At 57.8% G+C, this 21,094-nt stretch overlaps 1 protein-coding gene and 2 long non-coding RNA genes across 3 annotated transcripts; 2 read left to right on the forward strand and 1 right to left on the reverse strand.

Moving 5' to 3' along the window:
- Positions 1-4,760: 4,760 nt before the first annotated feature.
- LOC127493051 (uncharacterized) lies at positions 4,761-6,639 on the reverse strand. Its single transcript, XR_016234130.1, has 3 exons — positions 6,485-6,639; positions 5,527-5,642; positions 4,761-5,381 (listed from the first exon to the last, which is right to left on the reverse strand). It is a non-coding gene; the product is annotated as an uncharacterized LOC127493051 (long non-coding RNA).
- Positions 6,640-6,818: 179 nt separating this feature from the next.
- UQCC2 (ubiquinol-cytochrome c reductase complex assembly factor 2) lies at positions 6,819-20,851 on the forward strand. The gene is made up of 4 exons (XM_002714622.6): positions 6,819-6,966; positions 15,964-16,038; positions 17,280-17,349; positions 20,676-20,851. The coding sequence occupies exons 1-4, from the start codon at positions 6,829-6,831 to the stop codon at positions 20,801-20,803; spliced, it is 411 nt and encodes a 136-aa protein (XP_002714668.3). The 5' UTR covers positions 6,819-6,828; the 3' UTR covers positions 20,804-20,851.
- On the forward strand, positions 7,912-8,738 carry LOC149126689 (uncharacterized). The gene is made up of 2 exons (XR_016234131.1): positions 7,912-7,986; positions 8,349-8,738. It is a non-coding gene; the product is annotated as an uncharacterized LOC149126689 (long non-coding RNA).
- Positions 20,852-21,094: the final 243 nt, after the last annotated feature.

The raw sequence follows: 21,094 nt of genomic DNA on the forward strand, positions 1-21,094 counted from the left end.
CTGAAAGCTTAGGTTCTAGCAGAGGGGCCAAGGACAGCCCACAAAACCTGACAGCAAACTTCACCAGACGGCGCCAATGACGTAGGGGACTCAGCTGTGTGGCGAGTAATCACCCCTGGGATCTCTTGTTCGCTAACTGTGGCCATGGTGGGAGCTGCTGGAGGAGGTGGGGCTACGTGGGCCCTGGAGGGAGAGGGAAGTGCACACGGGGCCCAACGTGGGGGTAGACCACGCCATTCGGAACGGGGGCTTTGTGGCGGGGAGCAGTAGAAATGAGAAGGAGGGGAAGGCAAGTGAGCCCAGATGGTGGAGACACTGGAAAAGCTGCCCAGGAGCTCCTTCATAGAGATTTTATTAATCCTGCAGCCTGACTGCCTGCCCGCCCGGCCTTTCCCCAAATATTTACCACGTCCCTGGCACACAGGGCACAGTGCTAGGCCCGTATGGCAAACAAGCGCGTGAGGATCGTGATGTTCTCATTAAGAACCTTGGGGTTTCGCAAGCCAGTCAGGAGACGGCCCGAACATATCAGGCATGAAAACACCTCCAAGTGCTTCAGCAGGGGCGAGGGCTGCCCGCTCAGGTGTGTGTGCAGCGCCCCTGGAGAGCAGAGGCCTCGCGGGTCTCTGCCGCGGGCGATGGTCACCCAGCGTGGCTTCGAGCTGTGCCTTGGAAGACCATCGGGTCTGCAAAGTGGGGCAGAAGGGCATGTGTTCCTGGAAGAGGGTCCACACGCATGGGCTCGGGGCTCCCTGCTCAGGACCAGCAAGTGGTCTGGGTGGGCCTCCCACCCTGAAGTGCACGGCCCCGGGAGAGAGGGACACGGGAACGCGGGGTCCTAGCATGTGAGAACTGGCAAGCGGCTCTGAGCCGCACCCATGGCCCCCACTGCTCCCTCCCTGCCTACCCACCCACTCTCTTCTTTTTAGGTTGAGAAACACAAAGAGTGGGCAAACTCCTCTAATAAACAGGCCGCTGTCGGGTGTAAGAGTCCTGTCCAGTGTAGTAGCAGGGAAACCACTCTGGGCTCCAGGCTCCTCCCTCCCTAGCAGGTACACCTGTGTCCTGTGGCCTGCAGGTGCCCGGGGTGGGGGTGGGGGTACCTCACATGGAGTTTAATTATGAGGCTGGAAACCGGAAGCAGATCTGATGAGACCCCAGCTGGTCTCTACCACAACCTCTCTCTCCACACTCCTCATGACACAGGGACACCCGAGTTAAAGAGGGAAAGAGAGAGAGAAGTAAAAAGCAGGTGAGGGTCACGTGCATCTCGCCTCCCCTGGTCCCCTCCCTGCCCCCCTAGACAGGTGTTGTGGAAGAGCAGGCACGGCTTGGTACACCCGGGTCGGGGGTGGGGGGGGAAGCGGCCTGCCCCTGACCCAACCTCCCCTCCTCCACCACCAGCGGCGAGTGGGGAGACGGTGGCTGCTCCCCACAGTCCCCCGGGCTCCCCCGGGTGATTGAGGAGCCGGCTGAAGGGTGGAATGTTATTGCAGCTTTTCCATAATGCAGTGTCATCAGGACGCGCTGGGCCTCTGGGCAGCGCCGTGGCAGCCCCATCACTCTTCGCAGCCGCGCGGAGCTTCTGGACCGCGCGGGAAAGGGCAGGCGGCAGTCTCATAAAACAAATGGCAAGGCAAGACCACTCATCAGCAGCTCTCCAGAATGATCTAAACTTCTGACTTTTGATTTAAATCTGCATCCTCTGTGGCCAAAACATAAAGCAGAAGATGAGGCAAAGAGCTAAAGCGAAAGTATGGGTGCCAAGAACCAGCGGCCCGGTGGGGGGGGGGGGGCAGCCTGGAACCACGGCCAGCGGAGCCCAGCCGGGCAGGCGGGCTTGTGGCTGGGCTCAGGCCCCTGTCGTTGTTATGCATCGCTCAGAACTGCTTGCGCCTGGCCTGAAATGGGACAGAAGATCTGAGAACGAGCCCAAGTCCCAAATCCTGCCATCTGCTGGCTCCTGGTCTGCCCTGACCCTGTCCCCCACAGCAGCCCCGGCACACCAGGCTCTTGGGGGGTGGGTGGCAGTGGGACAGGTGGACGGGGGGAGACCTGGGTTGTATTCTAAATGAGGCACGCACTCGACAAATATTCAGGGAGAGACCATGGTGCTCAAGGCCCTGCTGCCAGATACTGAGGCTGCTACCAGGAGCCCAGGGAAGGCAGGCCAACACCACTCAGACACCTGCCCGGCTTAGAAAGAGTTCAGCGCGGCAGGGGACAGGTGGCCGGTGGGACCCTTGAGGCTACTTCTGCCGGGGCGGGGGGGCCTCAGCGGCTGTCTGGATTCAAGTCCAGGCCCACGTTTTCCTGGTAACCTCTGGGTACTGCGGCCAATCCTTTCCTCCAGCTGAAGAAGTCATCAGGAGAAACCTGGGCAATCGTACCACAATGGAGCTCGAGTATTTAATTCCTTTTTAATGTTTACATGATTAACACCAGCATTACAAAAAGGATATTTTCACTTTCAAGCCACTGAAAATGGGCAATCCGAGGTCTCGATTACAGGGATCATTATAACTTGAAACGCTGAAGCAGCGTGCCCTCCCTGCTGCCTCTCCCCGCCCCCTCCCCCATGGATTCTGCCTTCTTGCCATAATGAGCCATCAGGGCTCCAGAAAGGCCAAATCCCTGCTCCAAAGGGCTGGGAGGTGGGGCCCGGTGGGGGTTTCCACGGAGCCGGAGGAGGCTGCATTCAGCGTGGAATGAGTGACAGCAGCAGGTGGGTGGCAAAGTGGTCATCAACTCCCTGAGCGGCTGGCATCGCACAGCTGCATTCCAGGCAGCGCCTCTCAATGCGCCCAGAATGGCACTGGGTGATTGACAAGCCAGTGGGCCCGGCCTCCGGCACAAACCACCCACGGGCACAGGGAAAGGAAAGGGGACCTGGGGAAAACAGGGCCGGAGAGGGGCCCAGGACCTTGGAAAGCAAGGCACAAGAGCCACGGGCTCTGGGGGTTTCTTTTGTACCACCTGGGCAGCAGGCTGGGCAGGGGGAGGCATCCAACACCTCACTACAACTCGCAGAGGAGGCCTCCGGACACCTGAGCGAGTAGGGATGGGAGCCAGGCTCTGGGGAACTCAGTTTGGGTTCAAGTCCTGGCTGTGCCATCCACTTGCCCGTGACCTTGGCAAGACCCTACCCTCTCCGTGCCTCTGTTCCCACCTCTGCACCAGGGGGAAGATGGTGGAACCGACCTCCGAGAGCCACTTTGCGTAAGGCAATGGAACAACACACACTCCCAGCTCTTTTATCCTCCTAAGTCCCATTGCAAGATAAAGAAATGGATGCTCAGAGCAGTTACACAGCCCACCCAAGCCTGGCTGCTCCAAAGGCCTTCCCTTTGCTGCCCGTCTGCCTGGAAGCCTCTCCCCCAACCCCCACGAGGCCGCCCCCTGGGGGACTCAGGTGTCTGTCAAACACAAGCCCCTCAGGGAAGGCCCTGGCACCCTCTCTCCCTGGCTCAGAGCACGGTGAGATCTCCTTGTTTCTGCAAGGGATGAGTTAAGACATAAACGCGTACCATCACTGTGTGTGCTGCATTGTCGCCTCCCACACTTCAATGTAGAAGCCACAGGAGCAGTGCCCTCACCTGTCTCGCCCGCCACGCGACAATGTGACCTGTGCAGCCACAGGGCCAGGGAGGGCCCTGTGCTGGCGTGACGCTTTGCTGCCCCTGGCGGAGAAGTCTCAATAGCTCTTTTTCAAGGGGGCTTCCCATTTGTATTCTGTAGCGGGTTCCAAAAAAAAATCACACAGCTGGTCCCAGACGAACCAATGAACAAGCCCACTCTGCAAGCCGGTGTGCCAGACTCCAGAGGCAAGCCAGGGGCAGGGGAGGTGGGCAGGCCCATCTGAGTCGAGGGCGACCAGCCTGCAGGGGGGGCACTGGTGTGAGCTTGCCCTGGCGTCCGTCGGTTTCTTCAGCCTCTGGTTGCACTTGCTGCCACTGAAGTCGACTCTTCCTGTTGCCTGTGACAACAGACCTCAGTCCCGAGCTCCCAGGACAGCTGCCAGCCAGCCAGGGGGCTCTTCAAATGACAAGGTCTAGGGGTGGGGGCTCTCAGTGGGAGCCCTGGGTGCCTGTAGCTCCGTAGTAAAGACACAGATTCTTGCCTTCTGGGCCTCCCGACAGCCATGGTGTGAGGATGGAGCAGGGGGTGTCCGTGGGCTTGGGTTAACCAGGCAGGCTTCCTGGAGGTGGTGCCCATGAGTGCCTCATTTCCCACACCCCTCCAACTCACACCCTGGGTCCCCAGAGGTTCTCCTTCAATAGGTCTTTATTCCCAACACCTCCAAGGCAGTTAAAGCTGTTCAAGCTGTTCCCGCTTCCCACCACCCCTTCATCCTTCCTCAAATTCCACTCCCCCCTTCCTCTCATCCCTGCCTCTTGCTGCTCTTAGAAGCCATCTGAATCTTCTCGCACTCCCCTGAGCCGCTAGAAAGAATAGTTCCTCCCCCGGAACCCGCGCCTCATCTCACACTTCAGTCAGAGCCCCTGTCGCTGTTAACTGTGTGTTCTGGGTAAGTAAATACTCCCAGGAGTCTCCTGGGCTCCCCGCTACAATGCAGGTGGGGTGAGAAGGGGGGGTAGAGGGGGTGGGAGGCTGCTCCCCTGCAGGACGCGGACATGCAGGGCAGGGCTGAGGCCTTCTTAAGGGAAAGCTGGACGGTGCAGCAATCCCTTAGAAAGAAAAACCAGGCCGCCTGGTGATGCAGAATTGTGTAGGAGCAGACGTGGCCAAACACACACATCTTTATTATTTACTTATTTATTTATTATTTTAAAGTCAGAGTTAGCGAGAAGGGGGGAGAGACAGCGATCTTCCATCCGCTGGTTCATTCCCCAAACAGCAGCGACAGCTGGAGCGGGGCCAGGCTGGCCAGGAGCCAGAAGCCTCATCCGGGTCTCCCACATGGGTGGCAGGGGCCCAAACACTTGGGCTGCTTTTCCCAGACACGCTGGCAGGGAGCTGGATCGGAAGTACAGCAGCTGGGACGTGAACCGGCGCCCCTGGAGGATGCCAGCGTCACAGGTGGCAGCTTTACTCGCTACGCCACAACGCCGGCCTCAAAACAAAAACAGTCTCAATGAGAGAAAACGTGTGCACGTCGTAAATCTGATTAACATCCAGGAAACACAGGCTTCCGAAGCTCAGCAGCAATCCGGTTCAGACGATGCTGCCAGTGGACGGGAGTTCTCCCTCTGCCTCCCACATTTATTTCCTAAAACAGTGGACCAAGGACCTGAGTAGATATTTCTCCAAAGATACACGAAGGGGCGGTAAGCGCGTGAAGTCTTGCTCAGCATCACCAATCATCGGAGAAGCGCAGTTCAAAGCTGTCATGCCACACCTCCGCACACCCACCGGGACGGCTGCTACCAAAAACCCAGAAAACAGCACACGCTGGTGAGGACGCGGGAGTGGCCGGAACGCTCACGCACTGGTGGGCGGAATGTCACACGGGGCAGCCCCGACAGAAAGCAGGGCAGTCCCTCAAGGAGTTAAGAATGGGATTACTGTAGGAGCCACGATCTCACTTCTCTGTCTCCATCCAGGAAAGGACCGGCTCAGAGATATGTATGCCCCAGGGGCAGGAGAGCAGGATGGACAAGCAAAATGTCTACATTCTCCACCTGAAAAAGGAAGCAAATTCTTTTTTTTTCTTTTAAGATTTGAAAGTCAGAGTCACAGTGAGAGAAGGAGAGACAGAGACAGAGAGAGAGAGAGAGAGAGAGAATGATCTTCCGTCTGCTGGTTCACTCTCCAAATGGCCTTAATGACCAGGGCTGGGCCAGAGGGATGCCAGGAGCCAGGAGCTTCTTCCGGGTCTCCCATATGGGTGCGGGGCCCAAGGACTTGGGCTATCCTCCCTGCTTTTCCAGGTGCATTAGCAGGGAGCCAGATTGGAAGTGCAGCAGCCGGGACTCGAACCGGCGCCCTTAAGGGATGCTTCACCACAGTGCCGGCCCTAGGAAGGAAATTATGACACACGCTACAGCGTGGATGAACCCGGAGGACAAAAGCCAGTCACCAAAGGCAAAGTCGGGTAGGATTCTACCTACAGCAGGGCCCCAGGGTGGAGTGGCGGCTGGCAGGGGCTGGGCGAGGGAACCCAGCTCCTGTCCAGTGGGCCCAGGGTCCCGGTTCTTCAAGACGGGAAGAGTTGGGGGGGGGGGACGCACAGCGTGCTGAAACCCACCCAACAGTAGGGTTTATGTGGACAAGGCAAACTGTATGTTACATATATTTCACAATCAATTTGGTTTAGGTTTTGCAGGCTGAATCAGTCCAGCTGACAGTGCTCAGGCTAGGGAACTTGTGCCTTGGGGCCGCAGACAGCAAGCCAGGGCTGAGTTCCCAGGAAGGGCTAGTGGCAGAGAACCAGTGGTCTCGGCAGGCACAGTTTCGGCTGTAAGAAGGCAGGCCAGGCGTGAGGTTCCAACGCATCTCCCACCCCCAGGCAATTTGTATTTACATGCAAATATATTCGCGTATACAAAAGAGCAGCGGTCTCAGAGGAGGGCTGTGAAGTCTCCAGCTCAGGCAGTCACTGAAAAGCGAAGCAAAGCTGTCCCCGGGGTATCCACGTCGGCCTCGCCCCTAGGGGCGGGGCCGCTCCCTGCAGGCCGAAGACGCGATTAGCTCGGCGGCAGACACGGGCCAGCAGCGCCCCCCGGAGCCCGCCAGGCCGCCCGCCCGGCCGCGCATGCCCACTCCGTCCTCCCGGCCCGCCCCTCAGGAAGGCTGGGAGCCGGAGTGCGCAGGCGCCACTGGCTCACGCCGACTCCTCCCCCAGAGGCGGGAACAGCGGGGCCCAACATGGCCGCCAGCCGCTACCGGCGTTTTCTTAAGCTCTGTGAGGAATGGCCAGTGGACGAGACCAAACGGGGCCGGGACTTGGGTGCTTACCTGCGGCAGCGGGTCGCACAGGCCTTTCGGGAGGGAGAAAACACCCAGGTGACCGGCGGGGAGGCGGCTGGGCGCGGGGAGGAGAGGACGAGGCAGGGGCGGAGCCGGCGGCGCGGCTGGCGCATGCGCGGCCTCCCGGGCCCGGGCCGCACGTGCGCGCGGACCTCCGTGCCCGAGAACTGCGGGGAGTGACGCTCGTTCCTTGCATTTGCGTGGCTGCACCTTGGAATTAGCGAGGAGACTTTTTAAAGTCCAGATGCCCGGGCCTCTCGGGCTTATGGTATCAGAGCCTCTGGGGGTGTGGCCTGTGCGTCAGTGTTTTAAAAAAGTTCTCCAGGTGACTGGAGGTGCAAGCGGGGTGGCGACACCTGTTGCCGATGAGCGCATCCCAAGCTCGTTGGTCCCACAGCACAGCGCCGTTACCTCCCGGGGTTGTGCTTTGAGCTGATCTCCAAGGAGCTCTTCAGAGCCCACACCAAGCCTTCGCGTTCTTCCTGGGACCCGTACGCCGACCGGGCTTGGATCGTCTGCTCAGGCCCCTGTGTGTAACAGGCCTGCATTCTTGCTCCCCTGCTCTGCGATTCGGTCCTTGGTATCGCACATATTTGCTGAGCTCCTGCCATTTGCCAGGGACGGTGCTGGGTGCGAAGGAGACAGCAGTGGGTATAGCGGGTGAGGTCCTGTCCCCAACGTGTCACGTCCTCATTCAGGACACAGGAAACAAGGAGACACAAAGGACAACTCAGATAAGTAACCATGACGCATACAGCTAAAACAAGGTGGCACAGTAAAGGAATAGAATGTGTTAGCCCAGCTAGCAGAGGGGACCCGAGTGTGCACTTGACTGGAAGGGGCCACAGAGACCCTGAGGCAGGCAGCGGATTAGCATGTCAGACTAGGGAAGGCAGGTCGGCTGGCCGCAGGCTGGAGCTAGGCATGGTTAGGCCTCCAAAGCCCTGGTTAGGAGTTGATCTTACAAAGCTGGTGTAATTACAGAGGGCAAGAGTGGAAGCGGAGGCTGAAGGAGCCGTCAGTGGCCCCTGGGCCAGAGGCGGATAGAGCGGGCAGGTGAGTGGGCAGGACTTGCTGAGACCAGCCCAGGGGAGCGCCTAGGTTTCTCTGTCCCCTGAGCAGCCAGGGGTAAGATGATTCTGTTGAAACGGGGAAGATGAGATGAGGGACCAGGGGTGTGGGGAAGCCGATGTGGGTCGTCTTCAGTGTTAGACGCCAAGTGGACTCCGTTCCAAGTGAAAATGTCAGGTTGGCTGTGAGCGAGCGGAGCCCAGGCTCAGGCAAGAGGTCAGAGATACGAAATGAGATACGCAGTCTAAAGGAACAGCTTTTGCGAAACGTGGTCAAGACCTGTCGAAGCAGGAACATGGGTTTTTTGGTTTTTTTTTTTTTTTTTTTTTTTTTTTTTTTTTTTTTAGCAGCGTGGCCCAACACAGAGCCAGGCCGGTCCAGCTGATGGAGCAAGAGTGTACCATGGTGTCATTGTGACCGACTGCTGCGGGGTGGGGGGTGGCAGCGTGGATGGAGTGTCTGGCCGGGGTCTTCTAGCACACTGCACTCAGGCCCCCGCTGTTTACGGTGGTCTTCATGGCCTCAAGTGTGAAGTTCTGGAAGACAAGCGTCATGTGTAGCCCTAACCCCGCAAGCCCCGTGGCACGCAGGGCTGTGCGCACTAGGCTTGTCTCCATGCGAGCTTCCGGAGGACAGCGATGCCTTTTATCGTCCCCACCTCCCTCCTGCTCTCCCCTGGTGTCTGCATAACTCTTGGCACACAGAAACCCTCAGTAAACGAAGAACGAATGGATAAATAAGTGGTTGGTTATGGCTCATGAGACAGAAGTCATTTGGACAAAGTTGCAGATGTAGCAGAACTAGATGGAGAGGAGTAGTGAAGAGAGAAGGGGCTATTTCTGTGTCCCGGGCGCTGGGACGTGATGGGAGAGCCTCCTGGGTCCAGGGAACCGTGGTTGCTTGCTGTTGGGAGGGGAGGCGCTGGATCCTTGGGCAGGTGAGAGAGTGTGACAGTCCCTTGCCTGGTTGTTAGTGCAGAGGACAGAGCTTTCCCTGGCGGAGTTGTCATCTTTTGTCATCGCGGGGGCAGGGAGGCAGGGTATAGCTCCCGGTAGTCAAAGGCCCACACAGGTTTGAGTCATAGCTGCAGGTCAAGGCTGTGTCCCTGGAAGAGTGAGCGGGTACAGCATGATGGCAGCCGGCGCGTCGCGTCACTCAGGACCCTCGTGGTGCCGCCTGGGAACGCACCTGGGCTTGGTGAATCTTTGTGATCATTCTTAGAGGGAGCAGCCCCCTGCTGGAATTGAGAACAGCACAGTGAGTCACTCCCACTGACGCCCTCAGATCCTTTGTGGGGACCTGGCAGCAGGGGGCGGGGATGAGCCTGGGGCTGCCGGCTGGTGTCCCGCTCCCCCTCCGTTCCCCCTTGGTTCCTCCATCAGCCGCTAGGATGGCCGGAGGGGGAAGTGGCTTGTTCTCGCAGCCTTGTCCCCATAGAGGAGGGAGAGCAGCAGTCGGCCTCTCAGCCGCCTGCCTCCTCACGGTGACCCTGAATGCTGAGCAGCATTTGAGACCTCGTCTGCCGTGCTCATTCCTGTCCCGATTTCACAGGTGAGGAGCAGGAGCATGAACTGGCTCAGGGTCCCCTGGCGGTGAGACCAGGCGAGCGGGAAACAGACCCAGCTATCTTGTGGGCTGGGCTCGCCTCGCCTGTGGGTGCTCAGCCCCGTTGTTCCCCTTATGTCAAGCCACTCCCTCCTTCCCTGATCGGTCCCCCCCCCCTTTTTTTTTAAGATTTATTTATTTGAAAGGCAGAGATGCAGAGAGAGAAGGAGAGCAAGAAGTCTTCCATCCAGTGAGTCACTCCCCACTGGCTGCAACAGCCAGGGCTGGGCCAGGCCAAAGCCAGGAGCCAGGCGCTTCCTCTGGATCTCCCAAGGGTACAGAGACCTGAGTACTTGGGCCAGCCTCCACTGCTTTCCCAGGCACATTAGCAGGGAGCTGGATCAGAAGTGGAGCAGCCGGGACTTAATCGGTGCCCATGTGGGATGCCGGCACTGCAGACGCAGGCTTTACTGGCTATGCCATAGCACCGGTCCCTGCTCAGTCCCTTTAGCGCCATGGGTAGTGTGGCCAGAGTGTCGGGCATCTCCCGTGCTGCCCTGCTTGCTTTTCTGGGCCCTCCACGGCCTCCCCAGTGCAGGCAGGAAGAGGTCCTCAGCGGGACAGCAGCGTGGAAAAGCGGGCCCCTAGAAGGCACATGAGTCATTTATACCCCGAACCTGAGAACAAAACGCTGCCTGCGGTCTCCACCTCGTGTTGCCTGCTGGGGAGGCTCGTGGCCCACTCAGGCCCCGCCGAGGGGGAGGGCACGGTGGGAAGCAGGAACGCGTGGAACAGCTCTCGCACCGTGTGCCCTGTTGTGCAGTTTCTTAAGTTACTGTTGATGGGCTTTGAGTACCGCTTCCTTAAGAGAACACACGTCCCCTGCAGTGCCGAGAGCTCCATAAAAGACTCACGACGTGGGGGAAGGTGGCAATTGTTGACTTAACTACAGGGGAAGGAGCAAATCCTTCTGACTTCATTAGGTGCCAGGAGGCTTCCGAAAGACTGTACACCAGCACCCATCTATGCAGCGCGGCGCAGCCCCGGAGGGCGGCCTGCACCCGCAAACCACTGTGCTCGCACTGTGTCCAGGTTTAACGCCGCCCAGGCTGAAGGCAGTTGCACTTGGGTTTCTTATGTAGCCACCCAGTGGAGGCCTCATCCCTGGCGTCCCCCTATAGGGCAGGGAACCAGCTCCTCCCGCCCCTCGCCCCCCCCCCCCCGCCACACACACGCCGCCTGACAGGTGCTGGTCCTTGTGAAGCCACCTCAGTTTTGCTCACCCCCCATACCTGAGCCCCCGAAGTCAGATTTTTGACGAAAGACCTAAGGACAGGTGGTGTATTTTTAGGTATAATCTCAAACCCACCGCCAAAAAGGTGTTGGGAGGAGAACCATCACATAAGAGGAAGTGCCCGCACCTCCATCTTGTTTTCTCCCAGTTCTGAATGGGGCCAGAGCGATATTCCTTGATCTCTGTGGGTTTAAAGATAACAGGTGCTCCTCCTAGGGCATCCACTGTAGGCCGACTCCAGCGGATCACCCCGTATTCTGAGGCCTGTCGGGGCTGTCTGTTGCCTCAGACTGCTGGCAGGCCACTGTGTGAGACCTTCAGTGTCCTCTGGTCCTTGGCATCTGGGGGACCAGCCTGGCCTCTCACCACTGCAGGAGGAGCCCTGACTTCAGCCTCCCTAGTTGGCTGCCATACAAGTGGTTCTTTGCGTTCGAGGGCTTAGTGCACACCGCACCCACCACCCAAAACCCACATGTGCAGAGCTTGCCAAGAATCTGGTGGCTTCCCAGGCCCTTGAAGCCCTCCCTGGTTTCCACTTAGGGACCCCGCTCCCCTGAGCATCTTATTCCCTGTGCCTCTCGTGGCTCATCCGCCTGCTCCTCTGGGCCCCAGCCGCTCCTGTCGAGGTCCCGGGCCTCCCTCCCTCTGCAGCATGTCGCTCTGTTCCACCCCAGGCGAGGTCCGTGTCTTAATGCCTGTGGGTCTCCTCTCTCTAGCCTGATTGGCAGCTCCTCCAGAGCTGGGGCGGGGCTTTTCTCACATCCCACAGCCCCCAGCAGAGCGCGCTCTGCCTGGGTGCTCCGGAAATACATGTCCAATTGAGTCGAGGGGAATAGACTCATTTCCGGAGCACCTAGGCAGAGAGCACTCCAAGTCGAGGGGAATAGACTCCCATAACAGAATGAACTCATTTCACAAGTTCATTACCAAGTCCTGAAAACCTCTTCTCGGGGATCCTCCTGGAGCAAAGCCAGCTCCACCTTAATTAGCAGAGCAGTTTGCAAGACCCTTTCCCAGAAGTGCTTCTGCGTCCCTTTGTGAGACTGGAATAGGGGCCGCTGTACCAATTGCTGTCAGCACCCAAAATTCAATTTTGAAAACCGGAATCAGTGCCTGTGGCAGTGATGTAGATTTGTATGTATAAAAGTTTAATATGGTAAAGAGAAATTTACTGGCGACCGAGCAGGGGAAATGCAAAAGGAGCAAAAATAGAGCCGTAAAGGACATTTTGTCAGTCGAACATCTATTTTATTCACATTTAGGGAGCGGTGCTGAATTTTTCATCGCGTCCCCACTGCTGCCTTTTTCAGACCCAGCACTGCTATTAGTCCTAAAATGTCCGTAATCTCATTAGGTGTGAATGCAAAATTAGGTAATTTAAGGCTGCGTATCAGGATTTTTCTGCAAATGCAGAGTGCGTTTCGCCGGAAACACTGTATATTTCATGTCTGGACAAGCTGTGCTGGAGTCAGTGACGGAGTGGGAGATGGAGGCGTGTGTCCATGGATGGCCTTGTGCCTAGTAAGCAAGGCTGTGCTCCGCTGCTGAGCTGGGGTTGGGGCGACTGGGAGCCCAGGACCAGCCATGTTTCTGTCTTCCCTCCTCCACCTTAGACGGTGAGAACTTGCTAGAAATGGGCTTGCCTTAAGCCCCCTCACCCTCTCTGAGCCACTTTGATGGCCTCAGAGGGCCTTCTGACCGAGAGTGGGCAGTTGGGCTGGGCACCATTTGTGGGCCTGGTGGGTGTTTGCATCCTCCGATTGTTACGAGAGCCCCAGGCGTCATGGAAGCCACCTCTCTGATGCTGAGGGGTGCTTTAGAGGTGGAGGGAGCGCTGGGCCTCTGTGCCCCTCCATCTGGCCCGAAGCTTCAGGCCTCGCCGGGGTGGGGAAAAAATGCACGTATAGACATTACCCCCCACCCCCCACCCCGCCATGGGTATGGTGGGAGGAGAGGGCGGGAAGTTGAAGTGGGAGGGGTGCTTTGCTTGGGTTCCTGGCAGGTGTGATGAGGTTGCAGAGGTGGAGCCTGGGAGGAGGCTCGGGGAGTCAGGACGTGGACTCCCCTCCTAAGAGCCTGGTTGGGGAGGGGGTCGGATGGAGGGTGGTGGGAGGACAAGTCCAGGTGGCGGAGCTGGGCGCAGCAGGCGCCTGTGGCAGACACCAGGAGTCAGTGCCTGCCCCAGTGATCTGATCACAGAGAGCTTGGTGACCTTCTGAGAGCCGGCAGGTCAGGTTCCAAGTGAAGCCTTGGGCAAGATTTGCCAGCCACCACGATCCACGGTGGTGCCCTTAATGCCATTCCCTGCCGTGGGCCTGGGCTGACCCTCACCCGCAAGGCCCCTCTTCCCGGCCCTGCAGTCACCCTCTAGCCCCTCCTCCATGTGACCTGCATCCCGCAGCTGTCCTGGGCGCCTCTGCCTCTCAGTCCCTCCCCCTTCCCTCCCTCCCTCCCTCCCTCCCTCCCTCCCTTCCTCCCTTCCTTCCTTCCTTCCTTCCTTTCTTATTTCTTTAAGATTTTTTAAAATTGATTTTGAAAGAGTTACGGGGGCTGGCGCCCTGGCTCACTTGGTTAATCCTCCGCCTGCAGCGCCGGCATCCCATATGGGCGCCAGTTCTAGTCCTGGTTGCTCCTCTTCCAGTCCAGCTCTCTGCTGTGGCCCAGGAAAGCAGTGGAGGATGGCCCAAGTGCTTGGGCCCTGCACCCCATGGGAGACCAGGAGGAAGCACCTGGCTCCTGGGTTTGGATCGGCACAGCTCCAGCCGTAGCGGCCATTTGGGGAGTGAACCAGCGGAAGGAAGACCTTTCGCTCTCTCTGTCTCTCTCTCACTGTAACTCTTCCTGCCAAATAAAAAAGAAAGAGTTACAGAGGGAGAGAGAGAGGCAGAGAGATAGCTTCCATCCGCTGGTTAACTCCCCAAGATAGCTGCAGCAGCCAGTGTTGGGCCAGGCTGAAGCCAGGAACCAAGAGCTTCTTCCAGGTCTCCCACATGAGTGGCAGGGGCCTAGTTATTTGGGCCATCATCCGCTGTTTTCTCAGGCCAACAGCAGTGAGCTGGACCAGAAGTGGAGCAGCCGGGACACAGAGCAATGCCCACATGAGATGCTGGTGTCACAGGCGGCTTTCCCCGCTGCACTGCGCTGCCGGCCCCTTTGAGCTTCTGAGGTAGGGGCCTGAGGTGACTACATCTGCTGTCCCAAACCATAGCAGAAACGGCCTGTGCACACTTCTCGGGGCTCCAGGGCCAGAATCCACAGCAGTCCAGGCCTTGCCTGGTTCACCCTCACGCCACCCCCCCAAGTCAGGGCTATTATTGTCTTTGCTTTTGAAAGCATGGTTGAGTTGGCCAGTATGCTTCAAAAGTGGCAATTCATGAAAGACAAAGAGCGCGGAAGTGTCCCAGATTACAGGAGACTAAATATACATGTGTTACTACAGTGGGTGGTCCTTTTCCTCTGTGGGGGCCGTGGGTCAGGCACGCTGCTGTCGGGTCTGTGCTGGGTGGCCCAAATTCGAGTTTGAACTGCGGTCCTGTTGGAGGATGTCCTTGTCCCTGTAAGTCCCCCCCCCCCCAGATACCACGGGCTGAAGGGGGTTTATGCCCCAGTTCTCAGACAGATCAGGAGGAGAGCGTGGATGGATACAGAGACCAGAGAGCAGGTGGGACAGCTTTCTTCAGCCGTGTCAGGGCGAGCAGCCGATGTGCTGACATCCAGAGAGCGCGCATAGGCACAGGCACGAGGAGGGCGCGCGGGGGAAATGCAGCCACCTTTGGTGATCAGAACGGCACCGCCGCAGCTTTGTGCCTGTGCTGCGCTCCCTCCTCTGCGACTCGTCTGTCCCTCTGCACCAGAGTGTGTGTGCAGACGGCCTGTGCCCCGAGAAGCTGGCCTGCCAGCCCCAGCCTCGTGCCTGTCTGCCCACACAGTGCCCTTGGCCACTGTTAGCCAGCACCGGCCACCTGGCGTGCTCGTGATGCGCAGCCCGAGCGCAGGGACCGGCAGTGCAGCTCAGTGATGATCCCTTATCTGCGTGCTGTCACGTGGGGACCTCAGCTCGCTCTCTGACACACACACACACACACACACAGGCAGAAGCAGAGCTGCCTTATTAAAACGCTGATCTACTGATTTGTCTACACGTTGCCTTCTTGGAGAGAGGATTTCATTTAGAAAAGAGATCTGCCGTCTGAATTCTTGGGGAAACCGTGGAGAGAAAGTCTTGTTCTGGGGAGCTTTCAGAATCGTAGGCAGAAAAAAGCCAGGAGCCACGGGTAAATGATAGCGACGGCAGAGGGGCGGTGGGAAGGGAAAGTCCACCTCCGTGCCGATGCTGCTGGCAGGGGCGCTGCCCCTCGGGCGTCCGGAGGCCGCGTGTGTGCCCCTGCGTTGGCAAGGACCCCTTGCCAGCCGGGCCACACCACAGTCAGCATCATGGGCACCCGCTCACTGCGCTCGCCTTAAATACCGCCCTGTTTCAGCAACTCCTCGCTTACTGCAGGTGGAAGTTCACGTGATTTTTTTATTTTTATTTTTTGCCTTTCATAGAAGAATGTTTTTAATCCGTTTCATGTTGAAAGTTTAACTCCACAGCTCTCCCTTCCTGCAGCACAGGCTCTCCACCTGTACCTGCAGGCCCTCGGGCGGACCGTCCGGTCTGCCCCTCCGCCTCGCACACACCACCCTGTCCCCCGGGAAGGCCCTCTCTGCTCCCGACCTCATGGCCCTCAGAGCCCAGCTTAGTCTCGCGGGTGTGTACACTGACTGCTTAGCCTCGAGGCCCCCGAACGCCCTGGCTCTGCCCCAGCTAGGGACACGCTCCCACCACTGCGATTCTTTGTCTCCCGGGGGAAGTCACAGGAGCTCAGCAGGCAATTGTTCGCTGGTTCACTTGCTTTGTTTGCAGGTGGGGGACCGATGAGGGGGAGTCACTGCTCCCAAAGGTGATTTCTCACTGCAGGGGGCTGTGGGTCGGGTCCACTCCCACAAGGCTGAGCAGCCCGGGAGCCCATACCAGCTGCGTCGTGTGGGTGCCTCCCTGCGTGTGGTCCTCCCTCGGGTGCAGGCGCAGCGTGGGCGCAGGACTGCTCTGCTCACTTCTTTGGGGGCTCCTTGTTTTACAGATTGCAGAGCCCGAGGCCTGTGATCAGATGTACGAGAGCTTAGCCCGGCTCCATTCCAACTACTACAAACACAAGGTGAGTGGGCCCGGCCTGTCATAGCCCAGCCCTCTGACGGGGGCAGCCGAGAAGAACGAGGGAAACCTGATTATACCACGTTTTGTAAAGAACTGCCTTCCCCGCTTTGCCGTGTAACCAGCAATTTCAGCCAGGCCAACAAAGGTGCCTGTAGAGGCTTTGAGGTCACCTAGACAAAGGCTGTTAAAATGGAGAATAAAAGCCTTGTGCTTCAATGCCGGTGTGTACTCACGGGACCATGGGACAGGCCCTGGGTCTCACGTGTTCCCATTGCTCTGTGGAACGGGTACTTCCTGCGCTGGTGATAGAGGTGGGGAGATGGGGGCTTCCCCCGACCCTGAGCTAGTCACTGTCAGATGCCATTTAGTGTGGCTTTCCCTGGGCTTGACTGCACACGTACACAGCAGCCTCCTTAACCAGAGGTTCCGCGCCCATGGAGTCAGGCCCCCATGGAGCAAACATCCAGGAAAAATACTGTGTGCAGACGTTTTTTGGTCATTATTTCCTGAACAATATATTGTAACAGCCATTTACATGCACTTGCTGGATATTGTAAGTTACATGGAGGTGATTTAAATTACACGTGAGGGTGTGCATAAGTTATATGCAAATAGTACAGACCACTTTATTTGTTTTTTTGTTTGTTTGTTTTTGTTTTGTTTTTTTAAGATTTGTTAGGGAGGGACAGAGGTCTTACATCTGCTGGTTCATGCCCCAAATGGCTGCAATGGCCGGACCAGGCCATCAGAAGCCAGGAGCTTCTTCCAAGTCTCCCATGCAGGTGCAGGGGCCCATCTTCGACTGCTTTCCCAGGCCATCAGCAGGGAGCTGGATTGGAAGTGGAGCAGCCGGGATTCAAACTTGTGTCCATATGGGATGTCTGTCACAGTTGGAGGCCCCTACATACCACTTTATATAAGGGACCCGAGCAGCTGTGGATTTGGTGTCCAGAGGATACTGATGGTTAACCATGTGGCCGCGCAGGAAAGCACATGTGGGCGTCACCGGAGAACTGTCAGGAACACGCTGGCCTCTGGCTCCCAGAGGGGATTCCACTTTGAGGTTGGAGCTGCCTGCCCTGGGCAGACTGGTGCTTGTGAGGCCAAGTCTGACCTCACGGTGGCGCTGCTCCTCTCCTTGCCATGTTCCTGGCCTGGGCCTGCCCAGGGCCCTGGTGAATTGTGAGAGAGCAAGGCTTGTGTGGTGCAAAACTAATCTCTCTCCTCTCTCCTCTGCCCCAGTACCCTCGGCCCAGAGACACCAGCTTCAGCGGCCTGTCCCTGGAGGAGTACAAGCTGATCCTGTCCACAGGTACCGAGAGCACAGCTGCCCTTTCGGTTGCTTTGCAGATGAGTCTTTGAGCAGCTGGGGGGGATTGGCTAATAAGACAGCGCTGCTCGATGGACAGTCTGGAGTCACGGCAGGGCCCGTGCTGTTTGGCCACAGAATGTGGAGAAGGTCAAAGGCATCATTTAAAAAAGAAAATCCATCTTTAGTGCTTTCAAATTCAAGGCTGGGCAGCAGGGAACAGGGGAATACGTATTTGCCAAATGGAAGTAGTTGAAATCAGGATGGAAGGAAAATAATTTTATTTTTATAGCCCTAAGGGGGCTCTATAAACAATGAGGGTTTTAATTAAAACAAAAAGCCATTCAATAAAACATGTATAGGGATATCCGACTGAGACTTATCTGACCCCGGGGACGCGGTCTGTGGATTAGCCGGCTTAGCCAGGTCTGTGTGGGAGTCCTCGATAAACCCCACCCTGCCAGGCCGGTCCCCTCCTCACGTCCCTGGCTCCATTGTGAGCAGAGGGGCTGGGGCAGGGGAGCCGGAACTGCAGCGGGCAGGTGCTGGAAAATTACCCTTCCCATTGCCAAGGAGATTGTGTACAGAAATAGGCCGGCCTTTCCTGGGAGGGCCAGCCCTGGGCATTGGCCTGCTGGGGTTCTGGAGGTCTCTCCAGCGGCCGGCAGCGGCTAAGATGCAGGCGTCTGACCTTCTAGAACTCTCTTACCTTCTGCGCAGATTGGAACCTGGGGCTGTCGCCTGTGTTCTTGTCGACTCTGAGCCTGCTTTCATGACAGCGCTCTCCAGGAATGGGGTGAAGGTGTTGTGGGCAGGCAGGATCGCTCTGTCAGCATTTTTCAAGGTAGACGTTTACTCCCCGTGCCTGGGTCTCTGCAGTCAGCGTGCTGATGGCCAGGCTCATCGCGAGGGCCCACAGACCCTGAGCAGTTTGGACTTAAAAGTGGCATGGACACCGACTCAGAGGCCCTGCCTCTGCCCTCTTGTGACCCCCGGGAAGCTGGAGTGTGCAGGGGACAGGTGGCAGTGAGGCTGGGAGATGGGCCCCCGCCATTGGCTGTGCTGTGGCTTGTTCTGGCCCCAGGAAATTTGCTGATGATTGGTTTTCACAGTACGCCTTGTGTTTTTGTTGCAAACGTGTGGAGTGAGCTGCTCGAGTGTTTCCCGTGACGGGGCAAGCAAAGACCTGCAGCACCTTGTAGCATGAGGCTCTGGGGCCTGTGAGTCCAGTCCCCGTGTGTCGCCGGGTGTGGGGTCCTCGTGACTTGCAGGCAGAGGCAGACAGGGGTCTCGTCTCCAAGGGGTGCCTTTGTGCCCCATAAGGGACCCCGGACTTCTGGAAAAGTCCCAGGGTGGGTTGCCAGGCTGGTGGCTGAAGGGCAGCGCCTGTCCTGATTCAGCCAGGAGCCACTGGCAGCAGATGTCATTAATAAATAACGTAGGCGACTTTTTTTGTTCAGAAAGGCTATTTTTGTTCTCTGGGAGTTTTGATAAGAGACGGAAACTCAGCCCATGAACACTAAAGCAGGCCTGAGCATGTTCTACGTTTTAGACACAGGGCAGCCAGCTGTCACGGCTGCTGGGCTCAGGGGTGCTGCAGATCAGCAGCTCCCTCGGGGCGGGCGGGGGGGGCAGCTTTGTCCCCAGGGGCCCCGTGGCAGTGTCTGGAGGCTTCCTTAGCAGGTGGCAAGCAGAGGTGCTCCTGGCTTTGGATGGGTGGAGGCGAGGGATCCCTGGGTGTGGGTGGGTACCTGTACCACTGCTCTCCCCAGCCCCTTCTGCCTGCATAGTGAAGAGACCGTCTGTCCAGCGGGCGTGGGGGGCAGGCAAGTTGCCCGCATTTCCTTTAACCCTCACAACTTCTTTTTTCCTGGAGATTTATTTGAAAGGCCGAGGTACAGATGGAGAAACCGGGAGTTTCCATACTCTGGCTCACTTCCCAAATGGCCGCAACAGAAGCCAGGAGCTTCATCTGGGTCTCCCATGTGGGTGGCAGGGGCCCAAGCACTTGGGCCATCTTCTGCTGCTTTCCCAGGCACTGGATTGGAAGTAGAGCAGCCAGGACACAAAGGGGCACCCATATGGGGATGCCGATGTCACTTCTGGCAGCTAAACCCACCACACAACGCTGGCCCAGACCCTCACAACTTTCGAGGTGGTCATTTTTACCATTTTACAGATGAGGGGATTGGTGGAGACTCAGGCCCAGGTCTACCTCCCTCCCTAATGCCTGTTTAGCTGCATAGCCTGCAGTAAACCCACACCGGCAAGAGTTCAAATCCCAGCTCTGGGGCCACATTGTGACGCAGGTTAAGCTGCTGCTTTTGGCTCCCATATACCATATCAGAGCACCTGGCTCAAGTCCTGGCTACTTTGCTTCCAGTCCAGCACCCTGCTAGTGTACCCAGGAGGTAGCAGATGGCGGCTCAAGTACTTGGGCCCCTGCCACCCACCTGGAAGACTAAGATGGAGTCCCAGGCTCCTGGCTTCAGCCTGGCCCAGCCCTGGCCGTTGCAGGCATTGGGGACATAAACCAGGGGCTGGAAGAGTGCTTCTCTATCTCCCTCTCCCTCCCTCCTTCTCTTTCTCCCTCTCCCTCCCTCCACCCCTCATTGCTCTGCCTTTCAAGTAGCTGAAAAAAAAAATTTTGTAAATATTTATTTATGGGGGGGCTGGTGCTGTGGCGCAGTGGGTTAACACCCTGGCATGAAGCACCAGCATCCCATATGGGCGCCGGTTCGACACCCGGCTGCTCCACTTCTGATCCAGCTCTCTGCTATGGCCTGGGGCGGGGGCCAGTGCAGGATGGCCCAAGTGCTTGGGCCCTTGCACCCACATGGGAGACCCAGAGGAAGCTCCTGGCTCCTGGCTTCGGATCGGCGCAGCTCTGGCCGTTGCGTCCAATTGGGGAGTGAACCATCGGAAGGAAGACCTCTCTCTCTCTGCCTCTCCTCTCTCTGTGTAACTATGACTTTCAAAAAGTTAATTTTGTTGCAAAAACATCTTGAAATCTATGCGCGGAGTTTTGAGTATCATGTATTTCCATGAACTTTTTGAAGTACTCTGAGAAGTCTAAACCCCTGTGGTGCAGCGCATGGCTGTGGATCGCATGGTGCACACCACCGTGCAGCTTTGTACACTCGTGTGCAGAGGGCAACAAGCAGTGCGCCGTGCTTCCTAGATGCCCAGGACGGGGACCCTGGGAGCGGGCAGTGTCTCGGGCGCGCGGGGCTCCTTCACTGCCAGCGAGCTGCTCTGATGTGCGGGCCCCGGGGCTGCCCGTGTAGCCAGAGCTGAGACTTGAGCCATCCCTGTGTCTTGTTTTGCAGACACCTTGGAAGAGTTCAAGGACATGAACAAAGGCATGTGGAAAAAGCTGCAGGAGAAGTTTGCCTCCAAGAGCCCCGAGGAGAAGCACAGGGCCTGGGCACGGGCCTTATCTCGCCCACCAACCTAAGTGTGGCGCCTTTGATGTTGCCCTTGTCAATAAATCACCCGACCCCGACCTCACGGCTGCGGAATCGCGTCTGCCCCACAGGACGGAAACCCGTGCACTAAAGCAAGCTTCCGCCCGAGGAGCGGTGTCAGCCGGCTGCCGGGACCGGCGTCAGCACGGGGAGCTCTCTGGGGAGGAAGCGCGGGTTCCAGGGCGGGTCACGGGGCCTCTGCCCAATGTGCTTCCTGCACAGGCCCAGGAGCCCCGCCTTCCGTGGAGGCCTGGTGTCTCCTGGGACGAGTCTCGGGCTCC

The sequence above is a fragment of the Oryctolagus cuniculus genome, chromosome 5 (assembly GCF_051225735.1).
Source record: "Oryctolagus cuniculus isolate XC-2025 breed Fujian yellow rabbit chromosome 5, ASM5122573v1, whole genome shotgun sequence".
In the NCBI taxonomy this organism is placed as follows: domain Eukaryota; kingdom Metazoa; phylum Chordata; class Mammalia; order Lagomorpha; family Leporidae; genus Oryctolagus; species Oryctolagus cuniculus.

Coding starts and splice junctions, on each gene's coding strand:
- UQCC2 (XM_002714622.6), top strand. CDS start 6,829: ATGGCCGCCAGCCGCTACCGGCGTTTTCTTAAGCTCTGTGAGGAATGG. Junction 16,039..17,279: donor CCAACTACTACAAACACAAG/GTGAGTGGGCCC, acceptor CCTCTGCCCCAG/TACCCTCGGCCCAGAGACAC. Junction 17,350..20,675: donor CAAGCTGATCCTGTCCACAG/GTACCGAGAGCA, acceptor CTTGTTTTGCAG/ACACCTTGGAAGAGTTCAAG.